Source organism: Mytilus californianus, unplaced genomic scaffold, assembly GCF_021869535.1.
Source record: "Mytilus californianus isolate M0D057914Y unplaced genomic scaffold, xbMytCali1.0.p SCAF_3, whole genome shotgun sequence".
Lineage (NCBI taxonomy): Eukaryota > Metazoa > Mollusca > Bivalvia > Mytilida > Mytilidae > Mytilus > Mytilus californianus.
Genome location: NW_026262679.1, coordinates 85,666,232 through 85,679,185, shown reverse-complemented (window position 1 = coordinate 85,679,185; position 12,954 = coordinate 85,666,232). Strand labels below are relative to the sequence as shown.

Below are 12,954 nucleotides of genomic sequence, written 5' to 3'. Positions count from 1 at the left end.
AAATGTGATGGCAATGTATAATGCATATTCTAATAGGACAAATGCGGCAATTCTTTTGAATCGAAGCGCTCTAGGTGAAGGCAAATATTTGCCGTTCCCGTAAATAAACGCACTATTACATTGTCGTAAAAGAACGGAGCAAACTGAACTAGTGACATGCTTATACTATTTACAATAACGTGTTTCGATAGGTTTGGATGAATTTAAAGGATAATTTAACTTATATATAAACAATGGCTTATAACACATTTTATCATCGTTTGTTTACGTTTCCTTGTTGTGATGATTTTCGGTTTCACAATCGTGCATTTTCCCGTAAAATGCGTATAGTCTTACGTCATCGTTCAATGACGTCGGGTAGCTCATTCATAAAAAAGTATATGACGTGGGAGTATGATCGGAATAGCCCAAACAATATATTCATATTTTACCACGAGTGTGTTTTCAAAGCGTTTGAAGAACGTCATATTATAATTCTATTTCCCTTTTGTAGAAGTTAGGTCGGTTATGCAAACGTTCGAAATTGAAAACGTAAAACAATAATATGATGGAGCAAGAGTATAAGAGAGAAACAAATCAAATAAAAGCGACCAATAAAAAGTGAAATAAGTACGCATGATTTCCAGATGAATTGCGGTTCTGCATCTAGACATTGTCTTAAAGATCTTCAATGAAAACAACGATAATAAGACAGTTTCGATCTTACAATTTAATAAGAATAACACCAAATGAGTTAACTAATTACACAAATAGTTAGTTACAAATAATGGTTATACCACAAACTTGTACTTCGAAAGGGATATGAAGTATCAAGAATTAGCACGCGAACATGTTGTTTTCTATAGTGACTTAACTGCGTTATGAGGCATTAAATGCATGTGCAGACTTCATTTGTGTTCTATCAAAGAAAAAGAAAATATGTTTATTTCAATTTTCTCAGTTAGAATACCTGAATCACAACCACCATCATGCTGAAAATCGATACCTTCTTCGGTTTAATTAAATATATTTTATGTTCTATTGACGGAACATTTATTGGCTGTAAAACCCCATCAAGAATAAAAAAAATATGTTTTGATTGATAAACATGAACGATTTATTTCGTTTTAAATCAATCTGAAATTATTTAATGATTTCTAAGAACAGTTTACTCGATTTAGAACAAAATATGGGGAAATATTGATTAAAATTTTGGACCAAAATGGAAAATATGCAAACAATACCTAAAACATTTTGACCTTTTATACGGATATTGGAATTTTTTCGCCGGATGATATAACTTTAGATCACAAAGCACATTATCGATAGCTTCAATATACTTACTCTATTTAGAACATAATAAATCAAAACGAGTTCAGGTTGTAAAGAGTTTATACTCCAATTTCGACTGAAACTCGCTATATATAAGAACGATAATATCTTGCCATGATAATTTCCTATATAAGGTATAAGGTGAACAAACGATTTTCCTACTCTTTCCTGTTTTTTTCTTATCTTTAACTGTTAAAGGCACAACTGCCTGCTTTTGTTAAATTGGAAACAAAATAGAAAAAAAACTAATTTAATAATAGAGCGACATGATATATTGATTGGTGCTATGAAGTGTATTATATCTTATGGAGAGTTCGTCTCTAAGGAATCCGTGTTAGTGCATATTGTTTAAAATAAGGAGATGCGGTATGATAGCCAATGAGACAAATACACAACAGAATCCAAATGAAGCGGATTTAAGCAACTATAGATCATGGTATGACTTTCAACAATAAGCCAAACTCCTACTGTATAGTCAGCTGTTAAAAGGTCCCGACATGACATAACGTGAGACTATTCAAACGAAAAAAACAACGGCCTGATTTATGACCCCCAGTTTTTGGTTGGGTTCGTGTTGCTCAGTCTTTAGTTTTCTAGTTTGTGTTTTGTATACTGATGTTTGTCTTTTTGGTCTTTTTCTTTTTTTTTACAATGTCGTTGTCAGTTTATATTCGACTTATGAGTTTGAATGTCCCTTTGGTATCGTTCGTTACTCTTTTATGACAAAACAATAAACGAAAAACAGATTATGACAGACAAGAACCAACGGCAACCACTGAGGTGTGTCGTGTGTCATATTTGTTAGAGAGAATTTGTATCTGACCAACCCACGTAATTGCATATTATGACGAGTATTATATCTTTAAGAAGGGATCCTGGTCAGCGCAATTCACGACGACTATTATTATATCTTTATACAGAGTTTGTCACCAAGGAACCACTGTATATACGTTCCAATCAACTATGGTCCCCTTTTAAATATTCGCCTCCGAATATGTTGAGGAAATACATTGAAACCATGCAATAATTAAATGAAAATTAACATGTTTTTACGTTGTTTGAGTGTACTCACAAACATAATTTCTATTTTACACAGACGACTGATACGCCAGCTTTAATCAGTAGAGATCAGATTGCAGTCTCTCTGCGAACATCAGACGGATAAGGTATATTAATTGCCTTTGACATAAGGACATCTCCGCTAAAAGAAATTATTGTCTTTATATTGTTGACCTGTACTCGATTGACCATTACAGCATTGATTTTCTGTCTAACAGTCTTGTTTATTATTCTTGTATATTGATGCTAGTCTTGTGAATGAATTAAAAACGACAGTGAAGCATCAACCTAAGAACAAAATTCACGTGGCATTTACCATTGAATAGCCTGATGGACACACGATTCAAGGCATTTGGCCACATTTAAATAAGCAAACGCTAAAAAAAATTGGAAAAACAAAGGCACCTATTTAGCTTTACATAGGCAGTATTAAATTGATTTCTTCGATGTTGTAATTCGATCAGTCTAATAAAAAAAAAGTGTGTGATTTTTTTTTCTATGCTTCGACGAGTAAGTGGGTCAAGGTAGATGTTAATCAGATTGTTATTGGATATATAAACAAGTTTTGTATAAATGTATATCTACCCTGAAAATGCATTTATTGAACGTAATAAAGATTTTATTAGAAATGTTGCTACATATTGATAAAACAAATGCAAAAAAAATGTTTTATATGCAAAAAGAAACTACTAGTAATTAAGTTATATTCATAGATTCATTTTCAGAGCGTTCCTAATAGTCTTATATGCATTGAATATTTTCCCGATATCTAAATCTTTTCTGTTGAACAACTGCTATATATAATGCTTTTTACAAGAACTGTTTACATGTACTGTTTATAAGAGTTGCTGGTCTAATAATAACGCTGTAATAAATTGTTCTTCATCAAATGTCATTTGCATACAGGAGGGTTTGGATGGGGTTTACAGAATAGAGAATAATTGGCAAAAAATATAAAGAATAGAGAAAAATGGACCAAAAAATATTATATAACGTTTTCAGTTACGATAGCAATAAAACAAATTGATGTTAAACACATGGGACGCAGTATTTCATTAAAATATAAAGAAGCTGATGGCCTGTTATTTTCTTTAGGAATGGTTGTTGTTCCAGACGAAATGAATCTGTATTCTTCTTGTACACGAAATGTCTGATTAAAGACATAATAGGAAAAAGATAGAACTACTTGCATATAAGATGTCAAAATGTTCCAAAGCAGATTAAACTAATGTTTCGAGATGAGACTTGGACATCTGTCATGTGACATAATAGCTCCTTCAGACGTTCAGAGCCTGTTAAACTATCGATCAACGTTCCTAAACATTGTTGGACGTGTAACAATGACTCAAGTTGTTGATTATTTTATGTATTTATAAATTTATAAATTGCCTTGCCGTATTGGAAAAGCCTGGGTTTTCAATCAGTGTTTACCTTATCATGGTGTGTATGTTTGAACATGCAAATGATAAGGAAAACATACGACGAGGCAACTCGACCGACCATTGAATTATATGGAAATTCTGTAAGAACTGTAGCATTACAACAATTGATCGAGTCTGTGAATTGAAATATATCCAGTTACAAATTAATTTATATTGTGTGTTGATTATCATTATCATTGTAAAAACACTTGTGTTGATGTTCTTGGTCTATACATTTACCGTAAGACCATAAGCTAAAGATACTACTATGTACAGAAAGATAAAAAAAAATCCTATCATCAACTTAAACATAATTCAAATGTTCTTGAGAATGTAAATGAGAAGTGTTTATAAATTATTGGCTATTCTTTTAAGGTTTTTTAGGTCATATATCTCTTCAACTGTTTCGGTTCTTATACATTTTTGAATTTCAAATATTCGGCTTTGGGCGTTCCTGATGAAGATAAATCCAGAAAAGCGCTTCGGACGCATGCAATTTATAACGTATTGTTTTCATTTTTTTTAATAACTTGTAAGCGTGCCTACAATGCTGTCAATTCGGTACCGACATGATTTACAACAAACCTTTAATTTTCTAAAAGTGTCCGTTTATAAATTTTAGCATTACAAAGAAACAATGGTTTCAACTCCCTCAGGCAAAGTTGACCTTAGATGGATTTGGCTATTTTTTATGACTTTTTAGTCATATAGCTCTTCAACTAATTGGGTTCTTACACATCCTTGGCTTTCAAATATTCGGCTTTGAGCGTTCCTGATGAAGGTAAATCAAGAAAAGCGCTTCGGACGCATGCAATTTATAACGTATTGTTTTCATTTTTTTTAATAACTTGTAAGCGTGCCTACAATGCTGTCAGTTGTTCGCCGACAATTCCATTGTATATTAAAACAACAAAGACAATCTGCCTTTTACTCAGCCTCAAGTCCAAAAGTAAAGTACTATTTGATGGATACGATTGTACTTATAATTTGAATCTAATCTCCAGTTCAAATTAATGACTTATTTTAGTGTGTCTTAAGTTCAATTCACAAGAAGACAGATGACATTTTACAACATTCATTTCACATCATAAAGAATAGCTCTCGGGAGACAACCATTGTAGGGAAACATGACTCTAGAGAGACTTCATCTTTTATTTTATAGTACTCATCACTCATCCCTTTTTTTTTATCACAATCAATGAATAGAGAACGCGCATAATGATAATTTGTTCAAGCAAATCACTCTAGTCAAGTGTATCGGTACCACAGACGACTTAAATACAGAAGGTAAAACAATGAAAGGAATACTTTAGTTATATGTTTTATGACAGATATAGTAACACCTTCAATTACCTTTCAAACAAATAGGAACGTTTTTGTTTGATGCGATTATGTTATAGTGTCGTATGAAGAGTAGAAAATTTGTAAAACTTTAAGATTATAGGTGTCAGACCACCAATTCAAGATCCTTATCTATTCAACCACATTTTGCAATTTTCACAGCTTTCTTAAAATTTTACCTTATGTTTAACTTCATAGAAACCAGTCATATCCTGAATTGTACATGTATCGCCTTTCTACATGCCAATTTTCAACCCATGTTTAAAGTCTTCTAAAAAAGAACTGCCTTTCGGAAGACAAGTAAAAATAACCCCTGGTTTTCTAGAAATCTTAAATTAGTATACTATGGAGCGCATTAATCCTCAATTTTTAATGCAAACTCATAGACAAGTAAATTTTGGCTCAAAATGGTCTAAATATATTTCCCTTTCATCAAAAGTTTCGTTTCTGCAAATGTGTTGGTTAGTTTAAGTAAACAATGACATCAAAAGCACTATTTTGTGTCAGAGTAGGGCTACTTTTACGTTCTAAAGTAGGGGGAGTGAATTGGTGGTCTGACACCTTATATGCATACTTTCCAGATTCTTTTTATCTTTGATATGATTATAAGATTTGTAAATGTTCTCTACAGAAAGTAGTACATATTTAACACAAAATAGTTCCTACGCATGGGTGTAACTTACAAAATATGTAGAATATTTAGGTAATTTTGGTATCAAATGAAAGCTGAATTACTGGTTTTCAATGTAAAACACTTTTTGACCTTTAATTTTGAATAATAAAAAAATTGCATAAAATTTTAAAAAGAGGGTACATTTTGCCTGTTTGTCAGATCTGAAGTACCTGTTTTGGTACATCCGAAATTCCGGGAACCAGTTCTTTGTTATATGCCATTAAAAGTATGTTGATTTTTTCAGTACAAGACACCATAAAGTGTTGCTTTGGCATGCAATTGATTGTCACTTTATTTGAAATTAAAACAAAAGAGCTGTGCCTGCTTGAAATTGAGGAATTTAACATAGAAAGCAATGGGGCCATAAATAAGTGGTGTACTTCCTTATAATATTTGTGATGTGATGATTTCCTGTCTTCATTTTTATTCGGAAAAATTGTTATTTGAACATATTTTAGCGATTTTTAGTTATGTTAAATTATTACTGTTACAAAACGGCTTAGAAATTAATAACATTAAAGGTACCAATTTTACTACTACAGATGCGCATTTCGATAATTAATGTCTTTTCAGTTATGTGCGAGACCAAAATATTTGAAATTCGAAAACATAATATAAAGACTGAAGAGCTGATAAACCCCCCCCCCCTCCCCCCCCTAAAAAAAATGTAAATCCAAACCAGGGCAAGGAATCGACCTTAAACACAGCTATGAAACGGTGCTGACGCAAACCATAAACATGTTGTCCAGTGGCAAATGGTTGTTGCAGCTTTCCAGTAATTAAATGTTAAAATATGATATGATCAAAAACTGAAGAGTTGTGGTGATTGATGATTGCCTTACATCATCTGACATGCTCACATTCTTCTATTTTTGTATTTGAAAAGTAACTATCTAATTGAAAGGTATACCATATCTGATATTCTTTTTGTAAATGAGAGTTATCGCATATTTCAAAGTTGGCTTGAAAATACGTGTTATATAATTGTAACTGTTTGTGTTTTGTTTCCAAGTTCCCTAAAATAGACGTTTGTTCTTCATAAAGACATTTATTTTGTCAATTACCAGTTGTGTTCTTATTATATTTGACTTCTACATGATTTCAATTACAACTAAAATTAATTGTTTCGATGTACTTTTCTTTGAAATATGAAGTACAGTAAGTTGTTTCAATTATCCTCCTTTAGATAGGTATTTCCATTCTCAATTTTAGGGATTAATAAGAAGGATCGTTAAGCTACAAGGTCTCTCAATTTGTTATCTAGAGCTTTATAGTAATCCACAATCTAAATTTCTTCAAGTCTCTTGTATTATATATTATATATATTTATATAAATGAACTGTACGTGCAGACATGATTAAACTGGCAATTTCCATTTCTTGTTGTGTGCTGCTTAAGACCCTGAAGAAACCGTGGAGTTGATTAATATCAATTCTTTTAAGTAATCAGGCTTATTAATCTAATCTTAAATTAATTAGCAGTGCAGTCATTACAAAACTATTGATTATCTTACGAAGATATTGAAGTTTATTTTGACTCAAGCAAACAAACGAATACGTTTTTAAACACTGTGGGACTGTTGACTACTAAATCATTTAAACAACAGAATATACAATGGATTACATACATGTTATGTTTATTTTAGGTTCCACCTGTGCGGGCGTCGATCATGGAGGGCTATCGAAATTCACCGGCACAGCCCTTGCTGGACGTAAGTGATCATGATCGAGAACGACCCCTGTCATATTCTTCTGATGAGGAATCGAGTAATCCTGCAACACCATATAAAAAAGTAGAGGACAAAAACAAATCAAATGGGAATAGTTGTGCAGACAGTGATGAGATCGAAGGGAATAAAGTAGAGAAAGAAAGCAGACAAAAGAAACATGCAAAATTTGTGTCGAGCTTGTCTCCAAAGATAACGCGATCAGATTCAGTAAAGTTTGGAAAATCAGCCAATGGAAATGCAGGTCGAAAGAACTCTCAACCAATCGGAAACTCTACACCTCCAAAACCGTCCAGACGTGTGCCAAGTTTAAAACTTAAACGTATGAGCATTGAAAGGCATACAGACAAATCAGATTCAAATATGCCGTGTTTACCGAATTGTAATAAAAATAAGCAAGGAAATCCGTCAATAACGATCACAATAGATTCTGATGATGATTCTGTTTACAGTGATTACTTAAATACAGATATGAATTATAAAAATGACACGAATAAAGTGAAATATATTGGTGATCAAACTTCATTGTATGGGACACCAAAGGAAGAGCTTTTTACAAATTCTCAGGAAAATATGAATTATGAGCAAAAATCTAGTCCAACCTCATTCCTAAAGGAACAAATTGTGTCTTTCTTTCAACCATCGGATAATAAACTTGCAATGAAACTCTTTGGAAATAAGAATGCTTTGATGAAAGAAAAATTGCGACATAAACGCGTTGGGAATTGGGTTATACATCCATGCAGTAACTTTAGGTAAGTAGCTGTCGCATAGTATATGGGTAGTCAAAGTATACGATATAATTCCCTTTTTATATATTGTAAACATTTCTGTAATTGTGTTCTCTTCAACACGTCTGACGGCACTTTCCTCGGTTTAAAGCTTGTGCAATGCGCAGGGACAACTGCAAGGTCAAAGTCTATTCCGAATACACGTTTTATAGACATTCACAGCGTCGCTCTAATTAATAGGCGAACACTGAGCAGCAGTTTCACATTAATAATTTTTACATTTTAGTTACTCACAGGGGGAATAAAAGTGCTGGCACTATTTACATGTTCTTGCTTTGTGGTTTTTCTTCCTACACAATTTAATGCTTTTTCGAGTACGCATATCTGATGACCGTTTTTTTTAGCCTACAAAAAATGGAAAATGATTTCAAATACTGACAATGTAAAATGTTGATGTTATTGTTTCTGAAACTGAAAGTAATTTCAATGCTTCGTAAAACTGAGCCAAGTGGTGATGGTCTATCTAATCTTGTAGCCTAAACTCTATCATAATCACTTCTGTTCCAGTTGATATCTCCATCCATGCAGACTTAAACCAGCTACTTCGAAAAAAATTGTAGATCAGAGAAATTTTTAGAAATACCTTATTTAAATCTTTTCTTAACATTTAATAAATGTAATATAAATCTCTTTTTACTACGTCATTTCCCAATAGTCCCATACAGCAAGATTTTCTGGTTATTGAGATATAATCTTTCCAACAATATCTGGCTTTTGTTTGTGCATGCATCAATGTCACATTTTTGATTAAACGTTTAAATGTATTCAAAAGCAAGCAAGCATATGACTCTGTTCCCATAGGAGCATGAACAAATACAGATTCCAAGAGATATCTATTAATTTTTCGAGTTTAGTGTGCATTTCCGTTAAAATTAGTGAAATAGTGAATCAAGACAAGACATCTTAGACGTTCAGATTTACATGTTCTTGTAGCCTTGTCTAGATTGATCTTTAAAGTTATCCTATCAATACAAGGTGCAAAGTCAGATGTACAAACATAAGTATAAAAACTACATATAGTGTAATCTATAATGCTTTTTGGAGCAGCCAGATGGTTAATGAAGTACACATTAAAACTCGCTGCTGCCCCATGCATTCTTTCAAATCTTATCTACAATTTTTCATGCGAGCTATTAATATGCAATTGATTTTGAACGTTGGTTATGCCAATTTTGTTTTATAAAACATCAATACTGAGTTTCGTGTTCCCAAAGAAAATTTTCTATGTATTATTCAAGTGTTTGGATCTGAAAGGTCAAAAGATCTGTTACATTGTCTATTTAGTCGATATTCCTTATATTTGCTTTAAATTTTAACGTGAACAAGCCTTTTGAATATACTAGTACCAAATGTCTTGTTTATACACTATTTATTGATTGTCCTTTATATCTTACTTTTTGACACTATTTTGAACATAGGTTATATATAAGCTATAGATAATTAGTTTTTTCAAAGTATGAGTGTGTAATAAATATGATTTCCAAGATCAATAAAAGCAATACAAACTATAAAAAACGTGACACATTTCAAATCAGAAAACTACCGCCCTGATCTATCACAAAGCAATACATAACAGATATGACAGACAGCAATCAACGACAACAACTGGGTAACAGGCTCCACTCTTGGGACAGGCACATCAAAAATGTGGCAAGATTAACAATGTTTTTGAACGCAGTCGCTCAACCCTCGGTCTCATAACCTTGGACAGTGTCATAGCAGCACACCATATACACATATGTAAAAATCAGTTCGAAAGGGTTTGACTCGTCGAATAGTCACGAAGCTCATGTTTTCCAAGGCTAAAATGTCAATCATGTAGATAATATTGGGTTGTATATTCGAAAGTACGACAAATGTATGTATTCTATATGCTTGAAAAAAATAGTTGAAAATTTGGTTTGAATTATGAAATACTCGTTGATATGTTTGTTTCAATTATCTTTGCTATACCTTAATAAAGAATATCAGATTATTACTTACTCGACACTAACTAAAGTCTTATACTTAATATAAGTTTGGAGCTCGCTTATGTCCTCTCCCATAGAACTTATTTAAGCTAGGGCAAGTAATACAAGATAGCAAATTCAAATAAACCCCTAAATAAATCTCGTATTAGAAATGAGGAACAACAATGAAATGCATGCTACACATTTGCACTGTGAAAAGAGGAAGTAATTTAAGTTCTGTCGAAATCCGTCTTGTGATTAGAAATTTGAATTGGATTCATAGATTTCACAATCAAATTAAAAAGGAGGCAAAATATACCAGAAGGACAATGAAAAATTATAAGTCGAAGAACACCCCAAGAATACCACGGATTAATAGGGGAGACTAGTATAACATTGGAGAAAATACATTGCAAATATTTTTCATAATAAAGCAAAAAACGCCAATTGACTCCCATTTGAGTCACTTTTAAAGATGAGACAAGGATTATTTAAAGAAGAAGTGGATTGAAAGACTATATAACTATTGAGAATTCGTGTTCAGTAATTTTAAGAGGGTGTGGATTGAAGATTATATTGTGGATGGACGGACAGACGTAATAAATATGAATAAATACGAAGAGGTACACTCACTATATATACATAAATATTCCTCCAGTTATGATATAATGTGACATGATATTTCCATATTTGCATTTGTATCTTAATGTAGAGCATTTTAAAAGTATTTAATCATAATATCAATAATGGATAACTAGACATCTAGAAGTAAACATACAGTCTTAAGCAAAAGATAAAATTGTCTATAACATGTCGAGCTCTGCATCGTCCCGAGTCTTAAAAAATGAATTTATTCGACAAAAAGTATCAAAATTCTGCCATAAAACCAAATTTTCTAAATGACAACAAATCAAAAATTAAGAAATGACTAAAGACACTAACGTGGTCCCGGAAAAGGTACTGGAAGATGAACATGTGACGCGATTAAAATGGTTTTTTCAATGTCATCCTTCTCTTTAACTGTCGGTCTTTGGAATAACAAAATTTCAATAAAGATCAGTACAGGAAAAGCTGTACACTTCGGTATAACGCCTTTCATACACTGAATTACAGATATCTATCGGCAGGTTAATAATACCAATATTTGTAATAAATTGAGCTAGCTTATCTGGTGATATTAAATATTACACAACTAATTCAGGGAAATAAATGCTACATCGGATTTCCTTGTTTCAGCTCAAATGAGTTAACCATATTGTAAATGATGTCCATTCGTGTCCTATGTGGCATGTTGATTATTTAGTACGCAATTCCATGCCTTTCATTATTAAAAACTATTGATTAACACAATAACTGATTGTGTAATTAATTTTCAATTTGACAATTTGACAATTATTCCGATTTTGATCTATCTACATACTGATATTTAGGAACTACCATTGCAAAGCCACTTAAAGGGGTATTAGCTACGAGATATACAAAAAAATAAAACATGATTTTTTTTGTGTTCAATCATTAATGAAAGTGAAATAGTGAAATAATAATTCGATTTTAGCAGCCAATTTGGTTCAATCTTGTCAAAATAAGCTAAGAAACATCATTGATGAATAATTTACTTGCAAGTGAATAATTCGACCTCATTGAATCCGTATCCATGTGACCTTCAATTTGACCCCTTAGCTGGAGATGGGTTACGCAAGACAAGACAAGACCAGACAATATTTTATTTAAGTCTCACCTCTTCATTTTATAAGACATACAAATTGTTAATAAAACATAATCATAATACATACAAGAGCCACTCTAAAAAAAGTTACGCATGTATTTAGTTATTAAAAGGAAAAATGTCAACATTGAAAGTGAAACAAGGATGAACCATTTAATTGACTGATTCGATCCGTGAAAAATATTTCTTATAAGGTAAAAACGATGATAAACATACTTTGTAACCTACAATATGAAATCAAACAGACCTAGAAAAATCCAATTGGACGTGGTCGCTATCTTTTTATATTTATGTTTATATCGGGTTATGTGACCGTCGGCATTCGTCGGAAGTCATCTCGATGGTTAATTAGATGGCGTCTAGTCAAAAATACACACGAAATACTGATACATACTATTGTCCCCATGCATTGTTAATTGTTTATTTCAGACTTTTTGTAATTTGGATATTCGTTTAAGTATGTTATAAATCAAATATGAGAATTCGAGTCAAATCGCTGAACATGAATTTGACAGCTAACGCCCCTTTAAAACAGATCATTGTGGTCCGTTAAAAAAGCAACTGTTATACCTACAGCACCGTTTTTTTTTATACTGTGATCTAGTTATTCTTTTAACTCAACTGACAGTGCAAATATTTATACCCATTTAGGGTGAATTTTAGTTTAATTTGGAATAAAGTTTTCGGCATATTTATACTTTGTAAATTGTGACAGAACAGACATTCTTGATGTGCCTGTCCCTAGTCAGGAGCCTGTAGTTCAGTGCTTGTCGTTGGTTCATGTCTGTCATAATCGTTTTTCGTAAATTGTTTTGTTATAAATTAGGCCGTTAGTTTTCTCAATTGAATTGTTTCATATTTTTCGTGTTGGAGCCTTTTATAGCAGACTATACGGTATGGGATTTTCTCATTGTTGAAGGCCGTACGGTAGCCTATAATTGCTTACATCCACTTCAT

The 12,954-nt window shown here is 32.3% G+C and overlaps 1 protein-coding gene across 1 annotated transcript in view; it reads left to right on the top strand.

Annotated features, from left to right (window-relative positions):
- LOC127735294 (potassium/sodium hyperpolarization-activated cyclic nucleotide-gated channel 1-like) overlaps positions 1-12,954 on the top strand; it is a 108,771-nt gene that overhangs the window by 46,434 nt on the left and 49,383 nt on the right. The window contains exon 2 of the mRNA XM_052245421.1: positions 7,451-8,286. Within this exon, the coding sequence (XP_052101381.1) occupies positions 7,475-8,286 (812 nt within the window). The 5' untranslated portion in view covers positions 7,451-7,474. The remainder of the gene's footprint in view (positions 1-7,450; positions 8,287-12,954) is intronic.